This window comes from Melopsittacus undulatus, chromosome 4, assembly GCF_012275295.1.
Source record: "Melopsittacus undulatus isolate bMelUnd1 chromosome 4, bMelUnd1.mat.Z, whole genome shotgun sequence".
NCBI classification, from domain to species: domain Eukaryota; kingdom Metazoa; phylum Chordata; class Aves; order Psittaciformes; family Psittaculidae; genus Melopsittacus; species Melopsittacus undulatus.
In genome coordinates this window covers 17,330,964-17,355,674 of record NC_047530.1, presented here as the reverse complement: position 1 = coordinate 17,355,674, position 24,711 = coordinate 17,330,964, and the positions used below count along the sequence as shown (strand labels likewise).

Sequence of the window (24,711 nt, the reverse complement as noted above, 5' to 3'; positions counted from 1 at the left end):
CTGCCTTTATCCTCTTGTTTTCACTCCCAAAACTCATTTCCAGGGCTCTGCCGAGTGTGGCGCAGCTGTTGATTTGAATTGCCTCCCTCATGCCTCAGCGCAGCTGCCCATGCTGCTGTGACTCAAGCTCCAGCCTCCCCGGTCAGCCCATCTCAGGCCTGTCCAAAAACCAAACTGTACTCGCTTCACCCATGCTAGAGCCCTCCTACATCCCAGGTGTTTCCTCAGAACCTTCCACAGTCCCTGCTGTGGGTCCCCTAAACCTTCCTCTCTTGCTTATCCGGGACCACTGGCTGCAAATACTCTGTGGCTTACTTTTAACAGGAGGAGCTGTATTCAAAGTTCTGACCCATTATGACCCTTGATTGCTAATTATTGACTGGTGATTTTGCCTCAGCCCTATGGGGTAGCTTGTGCAGCAGCATGCAGTCCATACTTGCTTTGCCAGAGTTTCTTGAGGGAGGATTGATGGTGGAAAGACCAAAGCAAGCCCTGAGCTTTAGGCAACCATTTGCAGTGGTGGAAGCAGAGCTTCAGAACACCTGTAATTTCCACTGTGTCTCTGGACAAAATGCTGTTTGTTTATTGAAGACACTCATGGGAGTGTGCTTTGTTAAAATGAGACATGAAAATGAGAATTATCATCTCCCAGTAGCTCATGCAGCAGAAGGGAGCAAGTCATACTGGAGAGCATGGAAAAGGCTGGCATGGAAAAGCCTGGGATTGATTCCTTCTGTCAACATGGAAAATTATAACTGCCTGTGCTACCAACAGAGGTTTTTTAGGCTGGAAGCTGGAACTCTTGCTTCAGCTTTCTAGTAACCTCCTGATACATCACTTACAGGCTCTGGCCTCAGGAGCAAGAATTGACAGACACATCCTTCATGCTTGCAGGAGCGAACTCCTCTGTGTGTTTTTAGCTACTGGTCATATCCCCTGCCATCAGCCCCCCAGCCTGGTTCCAGGGGAAGAGGTGGGACAGCAAGTCCAGAAGCCCAGCATAGAAAGGTTGGAAGCTCTTCAGGTATTAGAACAGGCTGTCCAGGGAAGTGGTGGAATCACCATCCCTGGAAGTGTTCAAAAACCATATAGATCTTAGTTACATGGTATAGTGTTGGACTTGGATGATCTTAAAGGTCTTTTCCAACCTAGCTGATTCTGTGAATCTGTGATGAAATGGGTCACATCCCTCATTATGTATTCATGGTGATACCCATAAGAAGTTTTCTCTGTAGGGGCAGCAGTTCCAGCATGGCTGAGAGTGGTGGGACAGGGTCCTGCTGCCAGCGTGAGAGGCCCTGTGCTAACCCCTCAGCTTGTGAGACTCCAACCTAGGGAGCAGAGCCGGCCTCCGCCAGAGTGTCTGGGGGTAGCTGATCCCTGCCCCTTCGTGATGGGCTGCAGGGCTGTGCGGGAAAAGGGGCACTAGGGGAGAGGGGCCATGAGGGAAGAGGGCTCTGAGAAGAAAGGGGCCATGTAAGGAAAGGGGCTGTGGGGACCCGTCCTCGCCTCTGGGTTGGGGTGAGGCCGGTGTGGGGTGAGGGAGTCCGTGCGCCCGGGCTTCCCGCGCCCTGCTGCTCGGCTGCGGACATTGCGCTCCCCGCCCCCGGGGCCGCGGAGCGAGCCGGGCCCGCTGGGCCGGTTCCCCGGGCAACGGCGGCCGCGCGACGTCAGCGGCTGGCGGGCGGGGAGCGCCTCTGCAGCCACGGCGCTGGGCGGGGCATGGGGCTGCGCATGGAACCGGCCGCGGCTGTGCCGGGGAACCTGTCCCGCGGCGGCGGCAACGAGAGCGGGGCCGCGACGGAGGCGGGGGCGGGGGCCGGGTGGTCTGCGGCGGCCGGGTGGTCTGCGGCGGCGCTGGCCTCGCAGGCGCTGGCGCTGCTGCTCATCTTCGCCCTCTCGGCGCTGGGCAACGGGGCGGTGGTGCTGGTGATCGCCCGGCACCGGCAGCTCCGCACGGTCACCAACGCCTTCGTGCTGTCGCTGTCGCTGTCGGAGCTGCTGGGCGCCCTGCTCTGCCTGCCCCTGGCCTTCTTCAGCCTGCTCAGCCGCCCGCCCGGCGCCTGGCTCTTCGGGCAGCGCCTCTGCCTGGCCAGCGCCGCCCTGCACGCTGGGCTGGGCATCGCCGCCACTCTCACCATGGCTCTCCTCTCCTTCGACCGCTACTGCGCCATCGTCCGCCAGCCCCGGCACAAGATGGGCCGCCGTCGCGCTGCGCAGCTCCTGGCTGCCGTCTGGCTGGCAGCCCTGGCCCTGGCCGGACCCTGGTACGGGCTGGCGGGCGAGGGGCAGCAGGAGGCCCGTCCCGGGGCCTATCACTGCATCTACGTGCTTCCCTGGGGTTCATCCCGGCTGGGACCACCCTACGGCGCAGCCCTGATTGTGCTCTGCTACCTCCTGCCTTTCGCCCTCATGTGCTTCTGCCACTACAACATCTGCCGTGCCGTGCGGCTGGCCGAGAGCCGTGTGCGGCCCCTCACCACATACGGGCACCTGCTGCGGGCCTATGGGGAGATGCGCACGGCCACCACTGTCCTCATCATGATCGTCTCCATCATCTGCTGCTGGGGGCCCTACTGCATCCTGGGGCTGGCTGCGGCTGCCGGCCACCTGCCTTTCTCACCCACCATGGATGCTGTAGCCAGCGGGATGGCCTGGGCCAACGGTGCCATCAACCCCCTCATCTATGCCGCCCGCAACCCCAACATCTCTGTGCTGCTGCGGCGCAGCCGTGAGGGTGGCTACAGGACTAGGAACAACATGGCGGCCTACCTGTTGGTCCCAGGACACCAGCCAGAGCCCCGGAGCAGGGCTGACCGTGTCCGGGAGCGCTACATCAATCGGCACAGCGGCCCCCTGGGCAGTGCCCCATCTTCCTCCAGCCCAGCGAGCGGGGGGGAGATGGCCATGTGGGCCTGCAAGAATCCCGCTGTACTCTTCTGCCGGGATGGGCAGCCAGACACCATCTCTGAGGCCACCTTGCAGGCCAAAGCGGGCACTGTTGACACCAGCCTCTGAAGTGATGGGGAACCAGGATGGAGGCATTGGGTCTCAATGCCGTCTCCCTGAAGAACTGTGGGGAGCCCCAGTGCTTGGAGTCCTTTGCTGACAGACTACCAGGAAATTGGAAATTGGAGCAATGGGACTGTGAGACACTGTGTGGTTTGTTCTTCCTTGTGTGAGCTCTGGTTTGGCAGCTCAGCCTGCAAGCAGAGAGAACTCACAGTGAAAAAAGTCCTCCTTCCCTTTCAGCAGACCTGATGCACTAGTGATAGTTGCTAAGCTGAGCCAGCACAAGAGCTTGACTGCAAGAACAAAACAGTGTTTGCTCCAGTCCTGCAGAAAGTGCCACAGTGAAGCTAAGAGACAGCACACAAATACAGCCCAAATGGACTGACTGTGTGAGCTGTTCGCTAAGTGCCAAAAAGCCATTGAAAACTGAGCACTGGCAGCTGGAAAACAGTCTGAAAACACCACACTGTGAAAGCCACATCATGGCAGGAAAATGTTGTTTTAACCCATCGTGGTTGATAGTCAGAAAGTCATAGACTGTGGGACAGGGTAAAAAAAGCGATATATTATTGTTTTGGTTTTGTTTGTTTTAAAACTCCCAAGCATAACAGCAGTAATTGGTGTGAAAGCCAGGATGTATGACACTGGGAGAGAATGAGAGGAAGATGAAACCTTAGTTGTCAAAATTTCAGCAGTCCTTTTTTTTGCCGAAACAGTCAACTTAAAATATTGTGAATACAAGAAATGAAAATTCTTCAGACACTGAGGAAAAGGGTGTGGGTGTAGACTATGGTATCACTGAGTTTGTGCACGGGGATGGTGCATTTTCTTTTTGAGCTCATCTCCCATCTGTGGGAAGTGCCTCACATCTCTAACAGTGATGTGAGAGGTGAGAATCTGAAAGGAGAGGTAAAGCAATATCATGTGCTCCTTGTGTGCTCTTAAGCATGTGAAAGTGTGTATATGCAGAGAGCAGATACTATATTGATGGCAGCAATCCATCTGGAGTATAATATTTAAAATCTATTTTAGGAAAGGAAAATAATACAATGGAAGTGCAATTGTGGCATAAATTAATTTTAATTTATCAGTATATTATTATTGTCCAAAAGCCTAAAGCCTAAAATTAGTATTTCAAATCAGAAGCTAAAATTGGGCCGCCTTTTTTTTTTCCAGTTAAATGTGAGAGACAGGCAAGAGTTTTTCCTTGTACAGGCTTTAACAATAAAATGTTACTGTTTTACAGGATTTTGCAACTCTTTGTGACCCAAGTGACCATATTATCATTGTTTTGTAAGTGAGACAAGAAATAAATTGTCTTTTATGCAGGCGATGAAAGTGTCGCAGCTCGGTATCATTCTCAGCTCAGACTTGAGAAAGAAGCTTCTGTAAAATATTGGCAGATGAATGGTAGCAGAGAGAGACCTAATTGCCTGTGAAATTTTAATGCAGCTCTTGTCCATGCTGTGAGTGTTACTGTAATTTTCTTCTGGGAAGCTCCTGAAGTCCAGGAGGAAAAGATTTGACCCTTGACAACTGCTCAGCACTGATACTTTGCCCTGCAAATCCTGGGTTTTGCAAGTTGGACAGTATATTCATACTGTTTCAGAGGGAAGCTGTACAAAAAGCTACAGCTTTTCACAGCAGCTGTTTGGCAGCAGGTGAACACTAGTGACTTGTTAGAAGGATAGGACAGGAATTTTCCTGCATACCTGCCCTTCCACAGCAAAGTATGGCCAGTGTAAAGTGAAAGAGGTGGTTGTGAATGACCTAGGTAGCTGGCAGGTAGTAATAAGGGGATTGGTGCAGGCTAATTTGCCAAACAGAGCACTCTGGTGTTTAGACAGCTTCAAGAGTATTTGCCTGAGTTCCACTAGTCATTGAGTCTTACCTGTAGAAAACTTTAGCTATGATCCAGCAGGTAGCAAAGAAAACCCGTAGGGTTCTGCCTTCCCAGAAGGGTTATTGCTCCGTGAGTTGTAGCAACAGTCTTTAGGATAAATTCCAGTGCTCTGTAATGCAGAGAAGACAGAAGCAAGGAAAGCTGTCTAACTCAATACTCATAGCCTTGTGTAATACAGACAGCAGGCAAAAACAACTTACAGTTCATCTATCACCTGCAGAGCAGCTGCACCCTTACTCTGATCCTCTGGCCATGGTAGAGCTAGCATGTTGGTGTGTACTGCGATATGAAGTCTGTATGGAAAAGAATGTTGTTGTTTTTAGCCTGGCCACTCTGCAGCTCTGAAGCAGAACCTGTACTTTGACCAGACGTGATCAGTTAGAGCCTTCCTGTCTTTAGCACCACACAGACTTACAGGGTTCTTTTGCATTTTTTGCATGCAAGAAAAGCTTTATCTGCCAACTGGAATGAACTTGGTCAGAGTAGATGAACTAAGTTATACTTAGTGGGTTAAGAAAATGACGAAGATGAAGGCCCAGCACTGCTGTGCCTGACTCATGGCATGCCATTGAGTGCTATGGCTGCATTTGCTAAACATACTGGCTAACATATGGCTAAAAGCCCATGAAAAGGGTGGTCCTGCTTCCCTCAGTGCTTGGCTCTGGCCAACTGCCCAGTCCCTTCTGTACATACCACCACAACTGACTCCCACTAGCCAGCTCAGGCACTAAACAACAGAAACCATTCATTCCCTCTTTTGCATGCTGGTTTTGTTTTTCTGGCAGTTGCTTCTGGCAGGGGCAGGACTGGGGATGCCAGCACTGAGGTCGACCACGAAGCATCCTGGGAGTTGCATCAGGAGTGAACCAAGACAGCTTTCTAGGAAGGTGGTAGTGAAGCTGGAACAACACAGATTTTAACATATTTTTAACAAGCACTGCCTGGTGCTCATAATTAATCTTGTATGTGAAGAGCTGAATGAGGGCAGCTGGCTGCAATTGTTGAGCCATCACAAAGCAGCACATTTCTGTTAAACACTAACTTCGGCTGTAGGAGGGGAGATTCTTGACCAGATTCGTTTTGACATGGACCTGCTGCAGCTCCAATGGAGAGCCAGCCTGTGTTTTAAAGCTGTGCTTGTTCTGTACTCCTCATAATCATAGAATCACAGAATGATTAGGTTATAACGAATGACAGGTTATAATGATTCCATAGAATCATTTTGATTGGAAAAGACCTATAAGTCCAACCGTCAACCTAGCACTGCCAACTGCACCACTAAACCATGTCTCTAAGTGCTACATCTGCACATCTTTTTAATACCTCCAGAAATGTTGTCTCAACCACTTCCCTGGGTAGCCTGTTCCAATGCTTGACAACCCTTTTGGTGAAGAACATTTTTCTAATATCTAATCTAAACCTCCCCTGGTGCAACTTGAGGCCATTTACACTTGTCCTGTCACTTGTTACTTGGGAGAAGAGATTAACTCCCACCTCATTATAATCTCATCTCTGAGTGATGAGTGTGGAGAGTGATGCAATCTCCCCTCAGCTTCCTTTTCTCCAGGTGAAACAAACCCAGCTCCCTCAGCCTCTCCTCATATCACAGCACTGTTGAACAAGTCAGGTCTACAAACTACACAGGTCTCTACACCCACATTGTAAAAACTATGTTTTAAAAAACACAACCAAACAGTGAAGTGTCTTAAATCCAAAACAGCAGAGAGAGAGACACATACAAACACACACCAACCACACCAAAGGCTGCAGGCTGCCTGCTGTAACTGTACTTGGAATGCTGCTATGTCCGAGCTGTGCTGATGGTTGCTGCCTCTCACCAACAGTGCAGAGCATGCAAGAAGGTCTTGGCCATGCTAGCACACAAGCCAGTGTGTGAGTCTGTCCTTGTACCTGACAATACAGGTACAAGTGTCTATGTGTTCTTCCAGGAGACCTGAGGTTTACCTCACTGTTTTACTGTAGCTCTGAAAACTCTGCCCATGGTTGCAGCTACTTTTTTCCAGGTAAGAAAATATCACAGGAAGCAGCTCCTGGCCAAGCCACTAATGGGGACATTAGCTCCACATCTTTTAGATGTTCATGCTGGCGTGACCCCACTCAGTGATCCCCTTTCTTTAGGCTGAAGGATAACTCCAAAGGTAGCAAGACACCAAAGTTTTAGACACTGCAAAAGTATCTCTAAGGCTCCAACCCTCCAGCTGTAGCTCTGCAATCTTTCCTTCTTCGTCCATTGACATGAGCCTGAACACAAGGCAAACCACAATCTCATCTGGAAAGGGGTCTGCAAAGGATGTTGGGACACTTGTTAGCACCCCAATTCAAAAATCGTGCCATTTATTCAGTGCAGCATATTTGGCATGAGAGCAGTTAACATGATATGGAGATCAGTTCAGCCTTGGATAGCAGTGACATTAGTCAAAGCCAAATTAAAAATTAGTCCTTGGGCTAGTCCCTCACTGACTTCCCAGCATACTTAGCCTCAGTCTAAGAGTTCCGTACTGTCTGGCAATGATACAATTAATGCATTGTATCTTAGAATGAAAAAAATTAAGTCTTGATGAATTACAAGCATTTTAGAAGGTACTGTTCCAGCTGGAGTCAGTGGTAGTTTTGCTGTTGATTTAATCATCAAATTAATTCAAGTTGTTATTTTCTACTCCCTACCTAGTCTCTGGATGAGGTCTTGGTTCAGAGCAAATACTTTGTGCATAGCTTAAAACCTGCTAACAACTAGCAATTTATAAGTAATAGTGTGACAGGCTGTAATAGCTGACAGTAATCACCCGAACCAGAATACTGCATGTGAATGAAATCCCCCTTTCCTGCTTCTCTTTCAGCCCTGGTGTTGGTTTGTGTATCCAGTAGATGCCAGCAGAGATCTAAGCAGCCAGCACAGCTAATGATCCGAAGAAAGGCCTCCTTCTGTAATGAGACCAACCAATCAGCTCAACACTGCTATATTCCAAGTTGCAACCAATGCAGTGCAAGCCCTAAGCATATCTCTTTGAAACCTAGTTTCAAATATGGCAATTATTTAGCTCTACACTGCTCTTTGGAAGGTTTTTTGTTGAGACTGAAACAAACAGTTTGGAAAGCACATCAGAAAAGTGGTACTTTGTACTCTCTAGCTGGTGAGCATCTGTGCTGCATGGTCTACAGAACTGCAAAAGCTCCAGCCCAGATGCTTGGTGGGATCAGTCCTGGTGCTGGCAGGGTGCTTAGTTCAGCAGCAAAGCTGTGTCCTCACTTTAGCTGCATCTGTATTTTTTATATGGTGACTCTTATTATTAATAATAAATGGGTGCACCTTGAGAACTGCTTGCAAAGAATTACAGAGCCACAAGGTAGTAACTAATCCAGAAAAATAAAACGGCCTCAAATCTTGCAGGAGGAGTAACGTGCAATGGGATCGTGGCTTGAGTGTCTCCATGCCCAGCTACACTGTGCTGCTTTGCTTCTGCAAGCCCTGAGCTTGCCAGGACCCGTGGGGTAAGTCCCATTGGGTTCACTGGGGCTGGAGGTGGGATGATGAGGCACTATCCATACCATGGCCAGCCCTCGTACTGGTCCCAGTTTGCAAAAGAGCAATGGGTACTTATCCCATGCTGCTGGCAGAACACTGCTTGAGGCTTGAAGCATCTATGGTCACACCAGGTGAAGTACTTGGGGAACAGCTCTGTGTTTCTAGATACTTTTTTTTCCTGGGAAATCACCACTGAGAGAAGGAGAAAAAGCAACATGGAGAGCTAGACTGTAAATCCCTCTCAGTGGCATGAAATGGATGAGTCACTGGGGAAATCAAAGTGAAAGTTGCAGGAACCCCAAGGAGCAACACCAGGACCTGCATTAGTCTATCTGGGGAGTGATGGATGATCTGCTTAGCCAAGACGACCCCAGGAGGCTGTGGCTGGAGCCAGAGGAGATTTAGCAAGCAGGGCTCAAAGGCAAAGGGAATGCCAACACAGCTTGATATATCCTGAGGGTCAGATCCTGCACGGGATTCACTTGCGAAGTATCTGTCCTCACGAGGCAGCTGTGCCAGAAGGAAGGCAGGTGGTGAAATCCTACATTTCTGTCCTAGGGAGCTGGAGCTTCCGGCACTGCGTAAGCAGGTCCTGGGCCAGGCTGGTGTGTCTGTATGAGCCCTGCCCTGCTCCTGTCCCAATTACTGCTGGCATCACCACTTTGCTCAGCTCCACACATCTCAGGAGTGGGTTTTTGGCTGAGCTTTAAGCTCAGGCTCTTTTAGCACAGTCTGTAATAGCCACAGTCGAAGAACAATCCATGTATTTTCTGCAGATCATTGTGATCATCTCGTCACCCCACCTGGAGGCGCCCTCCTGGTGCTTGCTGCTCAGGCAGCAGTCAGGCCCTGGAGCCTTGTTTAGGCCGTTTATATTGGGTGAAACAGCACATCAGTGTGCCCACAGGCTTCTAGGGTGATCATGAAAGATGAGCTGGGTCCAGCTATGGTTCAGCAGAGGAAGTAATTCACTCCAAAAGGTTGTTATTTGTGCTGTTTCTTGACTTGCTGGCACTTAGCTCCTCCAGATTCAGCTGGTTTCAAAAAGACAAGCACTGCCAGGAGCTCACAATATTGACTGGGGAGGAATTTCTGAATATTTGGGATCCTTACTTATATGTATTCATTATTCTTGCCTTTATAAACTATTTTAGCCTTATCTATTCCATAGTCAGCTCAGAAACTAGGGAGCATCTAAAGGGATTCACAAACTGAAAAAAAAAGGTTTTCTTTTAAGCTTTCATCTGGAGAGAGAATTCTACCTTTTCTCATGGAGGGTTTTATTGTGTGCACCGAAGAGGTAAAGGCATTTGCAAACCCCAGTGCCTCACAGCTTGTCTACTTTCCCTTCAGACATGTGAACACCTTCTCCTCCTTGCCACCATAAGAAGATTGTAGCAGGGGTGACTTTGAGTAAGTCACTTAGAAAAAAGGCACTCCTCCAAGTGTGAAGAAGGGCTGCCTGCTCTTCCACATCTGCAGGAACACCCCTGTTTCTCCCAGGGCAAGTCTGGCTGAAGGCAGCAGAAATCCCTCCACCTCCTTCTGCTAGCATTAGTGATGTGCAGGCTTAAACACTTGGGTTTACACTTGGTGACTTGACCAGAGGGCTTCACTGAAGTGTGGAAATTGACCCCAGGCTGGGGCTGCTGGTGGGCAGTGTGCTGGCTGCTTGTTGAGGCTGACAGGTAGCACTGGGCTAGCATGCCCCACCACAGTGAAAGGCAGCTGGGGAGATGCTGGTGCTGCAGCTGGTGAGGAGTGAAACCCTCTGTGTGCATCCTACAAATCAAAATCCCTCAGGGTCACAGATGTGCACAAAAGCAGCAAGATAGATTTCTCCTAAACTGCTCACCCAGCAATACCCTCACAACCACGTAAATGTGATTTGCTCACCTGACCTAGCAACATCTTGTGAACTGATCTCAGCATCAGGAAAAAAAATGCTCTGAATAACCAGGTCAGTTATTTCTTCAGTGAAATCTAATGTGCCATGGCGCTTGTGCTCTTTCCTGACCTGTGCCTGTGGCTTCTGTGCTCAGTCTGGTGCATTTTACAGAACATTTGGTAATATCCAGTCCCTGAGGTCATGTCAAGTTTTTAATACAGCATCTGAATTGTGGATTCTTTCCAGAAAATGTAACTCAAATGGTGATCTCCCCCTGCTATTAAATTGAAAAGGTTTGCCGTAGAAATTAAGTCTTTCCCGAGTGCTTCACACTCTGATTTCACAGTAAAAAGGGTTTCAGGCAGAGGTCTGGAGCTAAACAAAGCACAAGGCTGGGGTTCCCTCATCTTGAGCCCAGGGGATGCTTTGCACAAAGCTTGAGAAAGTAGAAAAACTGTGTGAATGTGCACAAGCACGAATTCAAGCAGATGGAAAAGCTCCAGGTACCCCTAAGCACTTGACAGCTCCGAAGTCTGGCAAGTGCCAGCAGATGGTGATGCTGCCTTTCCCGAAGCTCTGCTGGGGCCTGGCAGCGCACAGCTCCCAGCTCCCTGCCTCACCTGCACACACCAAGCCTGGTTTAAGGCTAAAAATAATATAAAATGCTCAGAGATTTCAGGTCAGAGCTGATTAAAATTGAGAACTCCCTGTTTCCATGGATATATTGCAGGACTCTGAGCAATGCCAGGAAGAGATTCCACAGGGTTCTGCGGGACCGCTGCAGGAGAGGGCATGGTGATGGCTCATAGCCCCCCTCCTGCACCCATCAGCCTTTGTGTCAGCTTGGCCTCTCCCACCCTCTCTGCTCCCCCTGTCTTCCAGGAGCACGGCTCGAAGGGCATGTTCACCCCACAGCACAGGCTGGTACAGAAATACCCAGGTGTGTTTATGGGGTTTTACTGCTATGCTGGTTTCTGCACTGAGGGATGAGCCTGTTCCTGGGGTGCCTCAGCAGTGCCAGCCCTGCACAAAGGCCGCACATCTGGTGACCAGGCTGTGCAAGAGCATGATTTTGGTTGGTGAAGTACAATTTTACCCCAGAGCAGCTGTGACACAGGCACTGGGGACAGAGCCAGGTCCAGCTGCAATGCAGGACTGGCAATGTCTCCACTTTGCTTACTCTTTCCTGAGGGTCTCCAGGAGACGTGTCAAAGCCTGACAGACCCATTGGTCCTGCTGTACCCTCCCTTGGGAATAAATAAATACTTTTGGACATCAAGTCCAGAAAGCTCCTGCCACCCAGCACCCTGCCACCGATTGCCAGTGGCACCAAAGGGGCAGTGATGCCAGCAGGGCTAGGGGCCAGGAGTCTCCCCGTTGAGCCATGTCTGCCCTACTTGCTGAGCTGAGTTTTTCATTCAATGCTGTGTCTGCATCAGGTCATTGCCCCAACATCTTGACTCATTTTTTCCAAGCTGTAGCATGATGACAAGGATAACAGGTTGGGTGTGGGAACCGACACCTGACACCGGCTCTGGCAGGATGCCCAGCCTTCACAGCGGAGAAAGCTGTGGGGCTGGAGCTGAGCATAAACAAAGCTATCTCAGCAGGTTTGGTGCCACCAACCCAGGTGGCCCCATGGGGCAAGACCTCCATGAGCGCCATGCCCAGCAGCTCCCCTGGCACCATCTGGTCTGGGAAGGTTTGTCTTGTCCAGCACACCCTCCTCATGGCTTTCACTGGAGAGAGCAGCCAGGATTTGGGGCGAAGAAGTCCTTTTTCAGATGTAATCCCAGATAGCCAGGCCATTGGAGAAATGAGCTCCTGGCAACATGGGTTCACTAAGCACCAGTCTAGCATCTGCTACCCCCATCCTCTTACCTCTGGGATGATCAGCTTTGTATCTTCAATTTATATTCTCAAGCCATAGATCTTGCTCTTTCAGCCCTGAGGAAGGGTTTGCAAGCTAGGAAGCTTGCATGTTGCTAGGCTTTTTTCCCCTCTCAGATATCTTGGTTGAATAAAAAGCTATGCCCTGTCCTTGCTCACATCTCCCACTGCCACCCTGTCCCTGTCCTGGGGTCCATCCTGTGTCACACACAGGTGTGGCCCAGGATATCTGCAGTCTGCCATTAACCAGAATTTCAGGTCCTCACGGAGTTGTAGGGCTTGGGCATTATTGCATTTATGGATGCACTCCAGAGCGTCCCTGTGCTGGGGACATGGGGATTTATGAAGGGAAGAGCATCTGAAGCCATTTCCCTGTTGCTTGAATCCTCTCACTACATAGCCTGGGGCTGTTTCCACAGGGCATCACCAGCCCACCCAACTGCCAGGCACTGTGGTGGTAGCTGTGCTCTTCACCCCTGCCCTGTGCTTGCTGCCAGCCCAATTTTGACCAATGCCAGGCCATAAATATGCTCTGTGGCTGGCAACACCAGCCATGGGATATAAATAGGAAAGTGCTGCCGTGTATGCTGGCCTGACGCTGGTTAGGTTCACACCAAGGGAAGCCCCAAGCCCAGGGGTATGTTAGACGTCCCATCTGTGTTGGCTCAGTGCCAGCTTACTGGTTATGCTGGGGAAAGCCCTGAACAAATTGGAAAGCATATGGGTCTGAGCACAATGCTCCCATCTCTACAAACAGTGAGGTTTGGGGGTGTCAAGTGCTGCAAAGATCACTCATGCAAAGAGCATTGGAAAAAGAAGAAAATACCAGAGAGCCCAGATGGGAAGGTGTGTGGGAATGGTGAGTGTGAACAGGCCAGGAAGGGTTTGGGCTACTGCCAAGAAAACATCTCTAGCGTGTCTAGATAGGCTTGTTACAGACATGCCAGCCAGCCCTGGCAGCACTGGTCTGGTGCTGTCAGCTGCAGAAAGGGACGTATGTGACCCCACGATTCAAACCAGGTGGCTGCTTCAGTAGCACACTGCTAGAAAAGCTTATCACCAAGGCTGGAACAGGCATCAGCAACAACGCAGTGGGAGAACTGAATGAGGTTGCTAACTGGGAGGTGTTTCAGAGCCCACGAGTGGGGGATCATGCTGCAAGCCAGGAGTGGAAAAACGCCCAACCACCTAAACCCCAGCACACAGGAAAGTGATAAAGCAGGGTTACCAGCCAACACCAGCAATGCCTGCAAACATCCCCCAAAAAGAGCAACCTGCAGATTGCTTTTTCTTCAACACCTGTCTCAATCCCCAAATATCCTATTTCTCCCCCCCCCCCCCAAAAAAAAAAAATTGACTTCTGGCTCTGCCACATACACTCACCGAAACTGTTTCTCTTTATTGCATATTGCCATCTTAGAAAATGTACAATCTCATAACATTACACAGCATTTCCCACTAGCTAAGACTACTAACATCCTTGCACCTAACAGACTACCTTGGTCACTACAAAGCTAATAAGGTCCAAGACATATACTTCAGTTTACAAATTATTATGGATTTTTTTTTGGCATTATTAAAAGAAAAAAAGAATCATCTTTAAAATACACACCCAAGAGGAAAGAATGGCTACTTACACCAGCACCAATCTAAAAGTAGTTTTCGACAATGGCACATGGAATTACCTGCACACAGCCTTCGTATTTACTTATAGAGATATAATATTTTTTCTTTTTTCTATTTTTTTTGAAAGAAAACAAAGAAATGGCAAACTCAGCCCTGTAACGAGGCTGTTGTAAAACAATATTAAAAAACCCCAAAACAGCAAACAGGTTTGGAAGGGCAAGAGGAAATCTGTCAGGAAAGGTCCTGATGTGGCATTGGGGTCGCGGAGGCAGGAGCCGGGGTTGAGTGCTGGTGGCCGAGCCCTGCACCCAGGGCCCCGGGAGGAGATTGCCCTTTGCAACTCCAACAGCCTTTCAAATTACAACATGTGTGACCAACCATTCCTTAAACCATCAAAGGCCAGACTGCTGTTTTTTAACTTTCTTTTTTTTCTTTTTTTTTTTTATATATTTTAAAATCCCCCCCAAGTCCATTCCCTCAATTGTATCAGCCCCAGGTTTTTTTTTCAGCCATAAATAAAAAATATAAATAGAGGCACTTTAGTTAAGGAATAGTATTATCATTGCCTTTTGTTTTTATTTCCCCCTCCTTCTTAAAGCAAAGTGCTTAACTCCACCTTTGAACATAATCTGCAGGTTTTGCAGCTGCTTGGATATGAGGTGCTGGACGTTGTTTTTGCGCTTACCTGCTTTATTTATTATATTTATTACTGCTTTAAATGCTACTCAGAAAGAACTTTTTTTTTCTTTTTTTTCTTTTTTTTTTAATCTACAGTGCGTCAAAAGTTGCAATGAAGAAAAGAACAAAATGGTAAAACCACAGCTCTTGACAACTCTGGTTATACAGAGATTTCACAGCTTTCACTCAGCACGCAGACCCCGTGGCCTTCAGGTGCTTAGAACCATATTTCTTTTTATACAAATTAGTTTAAACAGCACTTTTGCTATACAGTACATATAGTTAACTGACATCCCATACCCCACCAGTAATACCGATTATCTGACAAAAAAAACAACCAACCCAACCTTATTTCAAATAGTGTTACTATCTAGTGCAACAGGGACAAACTCATCTCTCCACAGGAAAAAGAACAAACAAACAAAAATAAAAAGGAGCACAAAAGTATTGGTGGTATAAAAAGGTTTTGTTTTGCTTTCTTAAAAAACACACCACAAATAAATAAAAGTAAAAAGTAACAGTCCTCTATATACTCAGCATAATTTAAGAATAGAAATGCTAATATGTTAATGGTGGTTACTTTTTATTCTCCAATTCTTAATTTTCTAAACCCTTAAATTATTACTCCCTGAGAGCTTTGAATTATTTTTATAATTATTTTTTATCGGTTTTTTTTGGACTGACAATTGACAGGTAGTTCTGCTTACAAATTTGCAATGACAATGAACAGCAAACCAGTCAAAAAAAGGACCTGGCTAAGAGATGAGCGTTTCTTGGCATCACTGCTTCTGTGTGTTTGATAAAGAGAAAAGAAGGTTGTTGAAAGCTGGTGGGTTTTGCACCAGCCCCTTGGTGTATCAGAGACCTTTGGTCCTGACCCACCTTTACAGAGGATACAGTTTGTCCCATTGAACAGAAAGGAAGAATAAAAATTACAACACAAAAGTTTATGCTCTTTGTCTCCTCTGAGAACCAACCTTTCCCACCGTCCTGGGCATTGTAAAAAGTATAAATACATCTGTGCGGCGTTAGAGCAATAAGCACTTTGGGGTAAACTTTTCCTTTAGCAAGGTGGCGGTAAGAGGAAATTTTCCCAATTTTCCCAAGCATTTCCCAAGGATGACGGGAAGAGCATCGCTGGGAGCACCCGTAGTGCCGAGCTCAGGAACCAGTGCGAAAGCACGGATCTGCGAGGTTTTTGGAATAATCACAACAATGAGAAAAGAAAAAACAACCAATGGATTAAAGTTCAGTCAACTTTGTATTTTTTCTTTTCTTCTTTAAACCACTCAGCTTGTGTGCAAGGCATCCCCTGCAAACGGCCTGGGGCGTTCCAGGCAGGAGAGCAGCTTCCCATTGCCTCTGGGGCCCATGGGGACCGCCAGTGTCTCTGGGTTGGGTCCTCTCTTGTTCCGCAGATGCGGCATTGTGCTTGTGCATGGGGAGAACTACTTTTCAGAGCGGGTTGGAGGGGAGGAGGCTGTGCTGGCACCCATCAAGGTGGGCTGCCGACACACCTTCATCCATGCTCCCGATCTGACTATATACACAGTATATATACACATACACACTTGTCCATGGTGAGAAAGAGCGTGCCACTGTTTCGCTTTCTATCGCAAGGCAGTATAATGGGAAGAACCCCTCCCGTGCCACTTCAAAAAAACTAACCCACATTTTTCTGTTGGGTTTTGTTGTTGCAGTTTGTTGTTCAGAAGTTGAGCTTGGTGACGGGCCTCTCACGGCCGCTGTCAGCCAGCTGGTTGGTGATGCGCTTGCGGTTGCGCTTCAGTTTGGACAGGTCCTTGTCAAAGACTTCGCCTGAGCGCAGGGCCGAGACGAGGTCGTCGAACTCACCGCCTTCCTCCCCACTCTCCTTTGCCTTCCTCGCCTTGCGCTCCCGCTCCCGTTGCTCCTTCAGCTATGTGCCATGGAGGGAGGGAAAGGAGACATCTCACTCTCATGGATGTGGTTGTGGGAGTGCAACACATGCATGGTGACCCCCAAACTCATGAAACAAGAATGGCATCCCACCCCAGTGCTTAGCACGCAAGAGCTGGTAAGGGTTATTGATACCTTAAGCTGAGGTCCACAGCACTATGGCTGCTGCTGATGGGTCACAACAGCACACATGCAGCATCAGCTCTCCTCCATGTTTTAGCTCCAACATCTCACAAACCCAAGGTCATTAATTAGTTAAGCGATCAGCAGTGAAAACCCAGTGGGTCTAAAGCACAAAAGCTCCTTGTCCCGCCTTCAGTGCTTCCTGTACTACAATGGCCACCATGGGTACAATGCAGTATGGTTGCCATCTCCAGGTGCCCCAGGGGTGCTGCTGAACTCAATGGTGTCTGCTCACCTGTGCCTCCATGCGTGCCCGGCGCTCCTCCTCCTCCTTTCTCCTCCTCATGTTTTCATTCTCTTGCTTGGCCTCAGTCACAGCTTGAAGGAACTGGTCAAAGATGCCAAAGAACTCATCAGGCTGCATTTTGTCTGTGTCTTCTCCAAAGTGCTTCACAGCCTTGGAAAACTGGGAGAGAGAAAATGGGGGTCCATCAGCCTCGGAGATACCCATCATACTGGCAAAGCTTCCCATAAGAAGCCTTTAACCTGATGGACCATAAAGAAACACTTCCAGCAGCCATGGCAGAGAAAAGGGCTTTGCTTCATCAAACCTTGACTTAAACATGAAATAAATCATCTGATATTTTACCTGCTGGCCCTGTAAGAGCAACCTGGATCATTCCTGAGCCCCCCCGCCCCTTCTTGCCTTTGGCATTGCTGAGCCTCCCTCTGCCACAGCTCAACTTTATTAACTAAGCAGCAGTAAAAACAAGGAAGCAAAATATTGTGGGCCTGAAGACATAAAACTAATAGTAAACACTGCAGGGGAAGGGAAACTCGCACTTTTAAGTTTTTCTTTGAAGTATTTTTGGGGTATTATTTATCATTGCCACATGCTTGGCTATTGAAACCAAATGTGTTGGTGGAACTTCTAAAAGACATTTCTGCCTGAGCTCAGGCACAATCCTGGGTAGGGAAATAGGGAGTTTTCTGGCCTTTAGTGCTGTTTGCACACCATAAATGTAAGGGAGTTGAATGAAGCTGTAGCAAAGGTCAGGACAGGACATCCACAATCTGCCAATGTGTCCCAGTCCCCAAGGAGCCCATGAGTTGTCCTTGGGACTTACATCCTTTGTTCTCACTTCCAATTTGAAGGAGACTCTTTGTGCACAGAAAGTTTGTTAAAATTGTGATGGCAAGTTCTGATGATAAGCATCCTTAAAAGAAAAGAAAAACAAAATCAAAGGACAAACAGATTTATTAGTTGCTTTGATTTTGCTGCATAGACCAAGAGGAACATTTTTAAAGCCTGCGTGTATGATTTAGTTTCATTTGCAGGGGTGCCCCAGGCTCTTCAAAAGACATTTATGGCATTTTTATTTCTTTGTTTACTTAAGAGACTTAGCACTTCAAGATGCAGGGAGGAATCTAAGAGATACCACCATATACGTCAAAAGAATTGAGGTTATTCTGTTGATTTTCATCAATATATTCTCTGCCACATTACAGCAGATATAGGGGAGATGGGGAAGGCTGCAAATGTTACCCTCACAGGATATGAAGTTTATAAAACAATGATGTTTATTCTTTCACAAGGGAAAGCAGTAACGCAATTTGAATCTGGATATGTGTTTAAAAAGTGAAGAGCTGGTACACTTTGCACAGCCCATCATATCCAATGACCATGGGAACAGCTGTACATTACTTCACAGTGGACTTCAATGGGCACTGGGGACCACGACCTTCTCCAGATCCAGACAAATGAGCAGAAGACAATACAGTTTGAAGAGCTTTTGTCACCATCTCCACAGCCCTAACTCACTGCAGGGAAGATCTGCCAGGTTACCATCAACAGTCTAACACCGTGGCCAGGATTAGCCGTGGCCTCAGGAAGGCAATAGTCAATCATAATTCCTAAGCATGGGTGGATGGTCTGAAGGACAGTGCCAACTGGACATTGCTACAACCAGGGAAAAGAGGTGATAACACTTGGTTACTTCTATCTTCGAGAGGTAGCTCATGCAGTGGGACAAGGATGGGACCTCTTTTAGAGGCCTGTGCTGGATTATCTGCTTGCCACTTCAATTAAGATGAAGACCAGGCCAGGGAGGAGAAACTGGAGGACTGTTCTTGGAGGAAACAGAAACCAGCTGTGTAGCTCCTTGCTGAATGAGGGGAAGCAAAAGGTGCTTGGAGCTCACAAATGTCAGCCAACAGCCACCTCTTTCCCATGATTTAAATCAGCATTGTAGGGAGAAAAGTACAACATGGCAATAGGCCACTGCATACGGCTGCAAAGCACTCACCAAGCCATTACTCTGGGGAAGGTGAACCTTTTAAGTAGCTACTCTAACCAGGTCTGCAGTTGGCCTCAATTCATGCCAATGAGCTCCTCTCTCTCTTCTCTTGAGAGGAGCTGGGCTGACCTCAGAATTAAGTTATGCATTGGATGTTATTTTGTCCTATGGAAGTGAGGTCACTTGGGCAGCCTGGGTTGTTTCTGATGTCAGTCTCTGGCTGACTTCATGTCCAGCCTGAAGCCCTGGTTACATTTTTAGCTTCCACCAACACCAGACAGATAAGCCTGCTTTCTTGCCACCTTCAGCCTTCACTGGCAAAGATTCCCCAGGTGCCACACTCCTAACTCTAAAGGACTGGTATACTTCTATTTTAAGACATGGAAAAGAAAGCAAGCCCTGGAGTGAAAGCTCTTGCCCAAAACTCAGATCCTTGCAAACGACCTACTATCTCCTCCTCTGATGGACAGAACTATACCATGGCTATCCCCTGCCTTGCACTTCCAAAAGATAGACAGGTTTCTCATGTATTTCTACACCACATCTTGTTCCCCAGAAGCAGTGTGCTGTCCTGACCTGCAATCCCCTAGCATGTTGTGTTGTGTAGCAGGAAAAAGGCCCTGGGAACAGACAGGGATGAACCTACCCACCCACTCCAAACCAACCATGAAGAGCAGCCTAGCACCTTTTTCATGTCAGGGCCTCAGCAGGACACTCACATGATCTCATGAGGAAGATATCTGAGATTTTAGCACACAGCATGTGCTCTTAGAAGGCTGGGACCATCCCTCCCCTGTTGGCTGGAGGAAAGGCTCAGATGCTACCCAGATCTCAAGGACACTGGTGACCTTACCAGCTCTTTTGCTTCCATCAGAAGATCTTCGACATCCGAGAAGCTGAAGCTGGCTAACGTGATGAACTGGCTGACGACAGACACAAACTTGTCACCTGTTTGCTGAACCTGAGACTTCTGGAAGTCCAGCTCCTTTGGGGAAATAAAACATAAATCTGGTTAGGACCTGGGTGATGGATGAATGACACAAATACCATTGGCCTCTGATAGTGCCGTTGGGTGTGCCTGCATCAGTGCAATGGATACTGGCTGCACTGCCATCACAGCTCCCTCCTGTCATGCATGAGACTACAGATCATCGTTTTACAATATCATGCCCACAGTATGTTTCTAAGGCCAACTCCTGAAAGAGAGATGTGGAAGCAGCATAATTTAGCAAGACAGTGAATCATTCAATATACCTCACCATTCCACCACCACTCCATCTGGGTTGCAAGAGAGCTCCCGAGCCTCAGCCCCAGCCCTCTGCAGCTTGACAGCCAAAGGGAGACCCCTTTGTACCTCACAGCTCCTCCATGGGCATCATCACTAGACTTACTTAACCTCTCTTGGCATATTAGATGTAAACCATGCATGTGCCTAACCACACGCAGTTGTTGCTTTGGTGCCAAAACAGACCTAGGAGGACAAGCACATGTGCAGTGCAGGGAAGAAAGACAAAGAGATCTCCAGCATGTGAGATAAAAGCAGCTTTGCTGGGAGTTCCCTTGCCTTTCTCCCTGAGGAGGGATGCCCAGGTGCTCAGAGCCAGGCTGGACTATATTTGATTAAAGTAATACTTACAGTCTCCACAGCTCTCAGGCCGCTCCTCAGAGTGTTTATTTCTTTCTCCAGTTCAGTCATGCTGTTGGAAATGGCAGGATGTTAATTTTCAGCCTTCCCCAGCAAATTCTACTGCTTTCAACCAACTAAACCATGTTTTTCTACTGAAAATACCCCAGCACTGTATGCATCGTGTCATATTTGTAGAGCAGCGTGTCTCAAGCAGCAAATCAGGCTGACAGCCTGTTAAGTTAGGACAGCTTCCTATCTGAAAGTGGCTGCAGTTGCTTGCTTTAAAGCAAAGCACTTTTGTGTATTTTGAATCAAGAGGACTGCACAGACTTAGCAAGCTCAGTAGCCTCCAGACTCTCCAAGCAAACAGACAGCTCAGGAGAGGGCTTTGCTGGGCACAGATTTCTCTTTCCCTCTTGAGGGCCAGCAGAAAATAGGCTTGTCACAGCACACAGCAGACAGTTTTTCAGGGTACCAAGGTTAGGTGAATGCCATGTAAAGCATCCTTCCTAGCAGTGAGCCTTGCATAAAGGGAGACAACCCAAATACAGAGAAACAAAAATAAATCATCACATCTGGCGCTGACTTTGTTTACACAAAGCTCAAGCCCCTAATGAGCTTCAAGTTCAAGTGGTTACGGGTTTCTACCACTGCATCTGAGGAGAAGCTTTCTCACAAAGACTTGATGACCACAAGCTTGACGTCCTTCCAGGGGTGTCTGTCCTAGGGCTGGGGTCTCTGGAAATGCTGATGTTGGGTCACAGGGCAAGCATTCCTGGCAGGTTTAATCTGGGAAAATGCAGTTTTGGGAGCCCTGTGCTCCAGCAGTTCATTACTAGCAGTGGGATTGACAGAGGCGGCAATTTTGCTTCACAGCTGCAGGGCTGGGGGGAATTCAGGGTTTTCCAGAGCTTTAGGAACTTCTTGGTTACACTCTAGATTGGACCAAACCCAAGTATTACATATGGTGTCCAGTTTAGAGCACAATGATAAAGTTTAAGGGGGAGGAAAAACCCCTCTATGCAGACGTTTTCTTTCCCATACGTGTATCTGTACAACAGCTGCAGAGCATGAGAAAGCCAGAGCCTCCACCGGCGAGGAGCATGCCCTGCTCAAACATGTTCTCAGCCAATGCCTCCATGTGCAGCCGCCACACACTCCTCCTTGTATGCCAAGATTTGTCCTGTCACTTTATTTAATCCCTATAGCTGATAATTATTTTATATTTTAAATGCAAGGATGTTTGCTTTGCACATTACACATCTTCCACGGGGAATTCACTATGGCTACAAGAGCACTTTGAAACTTGAAAGACCCTTGAGCTGCCATAAACTCTGTGCATATTTGCCATCCCCTCTCTACAAAGGTGCAGTTTCAAGGCCCTTTTCACGTCCACAGCTAACATAAACAGGTGCTGACTGCAGAAATGTGTGATCTTTGCTGCTCAGGTCCCTGAAGCAGCAAAGCCTGTAAGATCCCCCTGAACTTTAAAACCAAAACAGAGACTCATTGATTTCAGAAGGACTTCAGCACATAATTGAGGGGTTTGCAGCACAACAACAGATTCCTCCTGCTTTTGAAAATTCAGTGTGCGTTTAAGGGCTTTGCTGAACGTGGGCCTCTGTTGGCAAAGAGACTTGCTCCACACAGGTCACGAGGCAGCAGGCAGGGTTTAAAAGCTTGTTGCAAACACCAGAAGCTCTATGTTGGTGGTGAGACAAGGGCCAGGCAGGACCTGGTGGCAGGTGAGCTTCTTACACCACTGCCTGATCCTGCCTGTGCTGCCGGCAAAGCCTCCCCGCCACACGCAGATAAACAGCTGCCCTTTATCTGCAGCCACACCGCAACCACTTCCTCCTGGATTACTTAACATACCATTAGAAATTAATTAAATGCTTCTGTGGTGAGATAACAACAGGAAATGGCTGTTCCAAGCAGCTCTCCTCCCCTGTGGTTGGAGGCTCACGGGCCTTTGCTGCAAGGGCTGAGATTTAAAGCCACCAGGTGATGTTTGGTTCTGTGTCCGGTGCTGCTCTCAGACCAAAGTGGCTGCAAGCACACAACCCAGCCTGCCGGCCAGAATCTGGCCAGGAGCGCAAGCAGGAAAGGGTACATGGAAAGGCAGGGTGAAATGAGGGGAGAGGTGTTCCCAGCACTCCCAAAGCACCACTTAAATCTCTGCTTACTTGACTTTGGCTGCCTGCGGGATGTCTCGCAGCTCCTCGTGCAGGCGGAGAACTTTGGGATACTTCTTTTCAACGATAGTGATGAGATAGTGCAGAAGAGTGATGTTCCTAGGAGAGAGGAGTGGTGAGGTCAGCATGGCAGCACCACAGGGAGTTGAGAGCTCAGTCAAATATACTGCATAAATACCAACTCTGGTAAAGAACTATTTTGGAGTTTCTGCAAGGATACTGCTTGCTGCCTGTCTGGAGACATGGAATGGGTCTGCCCTGTGTACAACCACAGGGCAGAGAAGCATGGTATCTGCAAGCAAGGGCCCTCCACAGAAGGGACCCAGGAGAGGTGACTTGAGCATCACTGCTCCCATCCTCCATAGTCTTTTACTGATGGATGAGACCAGGCAGGTTTGAGATCTGATGCAGCTCCTCTTGCTCTGTGCATGGAGGTCTCAGCAGGAGAGAGCAAACCAGGCCATGGCTGTGGGAAATTGGGGGATGGGCGCTGCAGATGGGATTCCCATGGGGAGGAGCCCCTGGAACCCCTCCTGCATCCACTGTGCCACAGCATGATGGCTCTTGGCTTCTCAAAGGGGAAAAAAAGCATTTAGAGGATGATCCTCCTAATCAGCCTTGGCTGCCATTTAGCCAGCTCAGGAGAGAAAGCCCCATCAATCCGTATGCTGATCTGCAGCTTGGGTTCCCTCTGAATCTGTCCTGCTCAAAAAATGGACACTTGGATCATTGGATGTGCCAGATAGGGCAGGAGGAGGGAGGGGAAGACTCCCACCTCCCACATCCCAGAGGCAACACTGGTGGCCCTTCTGTCCCCGCAGCATCCCTGGGTCCCACAGATGCTACCAAAGATATGGGCAGGAGCTACTCACTTGTCAATGCTGGACTTGGTATCCGCAATCTTGTTGAGGCTGGAGATCTTGAACCCAAAGGCATTGCCCCTCTGGCCCTTGTTCATATAGTTCCCAAAGGCCAGAACCACCTCCAGCAGCTGCTGGAGGCTACTGCTCTGCAGCACTGCCTTGGAGCCGGCACGGATGGCTGAAAGAGGAGAAGTGCGGGACATTAGCCCCTGCCATTAAAGCACACTGCCCCCCTTGTCTTGCAGCAGCCCCTTCAGTGTCCTCATGGCCAAAGAGTGACCACCAATTCCCTTCCTTCCCCTGTGTAACTGCAACCTCCACACAGACCAGGCTTGCCCTTGCATAAAGGATTGCTCTTTCTATAATATGAGCATTTCCTGTGCTGGCAAAAGAGCCCATCAGCAGGTCTGGCCACTTGCCTTCCACCTTGGGTTTCACTTCTGCAACTCTCTCTGCAAACTTCTTCTTGAAGTAGAGTGACTGCAGCCTTTGCTGATAATGGTTTATCCTGCAGGAAGAAAAGAGGTGCAGGTTGAGCTTTGCTTGCTCCAAGCACAGCTCAGTTGCTCTGCTGCTGACAGCTGTGCTTACAAAGGATGCTTGAGCCACAGTGATTAAAAAAATGATGACCGTAATTCTCCCTGAAACTATGCTGGGATGGGAAAAAATGAAAGCTGAAGCTACAGCTGTCTTGGGGTGGACTGAGGTGGGCTCTTAAGCATATCCTTAAATTTATCCTTAATTCAACAGGTTCAACAAGTGCATTTTTACACCCTATTGCTATAAAATACAAACATACATAAAACAAACAGTTCTTTTACAAACACTCCCTAGCAAAGATGCTGATGAAGTCTGGGCTCCCAATGGCTTTGTGACGCAGCTGCACACAGGCCCACTATAGAATCATAGAATTGTTTAGGTTGGAAAAGACCTTTTAAGATCATCAAGTCCAACTATTAACCGAACACTGCCAAGTCCACGACTAAGCCATATACCTAAGCATTCCCTCAGCTGCTCCTTATAACACTTGTGCTCTAGACCTTTCATCAACTTTGCTCTTCTTCTTTGGACCTGCTCCAGCACCTCAATGTCTCTCTTGTAGTGAGGGGCCCAGAACTGAACACAGG

General features: G+C 48.4%; 2 protein-coding genes across 4 annotated transcripts in view; one reads left to right on the top strand and one right to left on the bottom strand.

The window, feature by feature from the left end:
- The first annotated feature begins 1,734 nt into the window (after window positions 1–1,734).
- Window positions 1,735–4,345, top strand: GPR135 (G protein-coupled receptor 135). Its single transcript, XM_034062269.1, has one exon. It carries the CDS (start codon window positions 1,735–1,737, stop codon window positions 3,016–3,018), a length of 1,284 nt encoding a protein of 427 aa, XP_033918160.1. The 3' UTR covers window positions 3,019–4,345.
- Window positions 4,346–13,611: 9,266 nt separating this feature from the next.
- The window catches only part of DAAM1 (dishevelled associated activator of morphogenesis 1), a 97,873-nt gene continuing 86,773 nt past the window's right edge, over window positions 13,612–24,711 (bottom strand). For all 3 annotated transcript variants that reach the window (XM_031049342.2, XM_031049343.2, XM_031049344.2), the window contains exons 20-26: window positions 24,004–24,092; window positions 23,594–23,762; window positions 22,713–22,820; window positions 20,536–20,596; window positions 19,753–19,884; window positions 16,898–17,068; window positions 13,612–16,459 (exon numbers count right to left, since the gene is read on the bottom strand). In XM_031049342.2, the coding sequence (XP_030905202.1) occupies window positions 16,250–16,459; window positions 16,898–17,068; window positions 19,753–19,884; window positions 20,536–20,596; window positions 22,713–22,820; window positions 23,594–23,762; window positions 24,004–24,092 (940 nt within the window). In that variant the 3' untranslated portion in view covers window positions 13,612–16,249. The remainder of the gene's footprint in view (window positions 16,460–16,897; window positions 17,069–19,752; window positions 19,885–20,535; window positions 20,597–22,712; window positions 22,821–23,593; window positions 23,763–24,003; window positions 24,093–24,711) is intronic.

Coding starts and splice junctions, on each gene's coding strand:
- GPR135 (XM_034062269.1), top strand. CDS start 1,735: ATGGAACCGGCCGCGGCTGTGCCGGGGAACCTGTCCCGCGGCGGCGGC.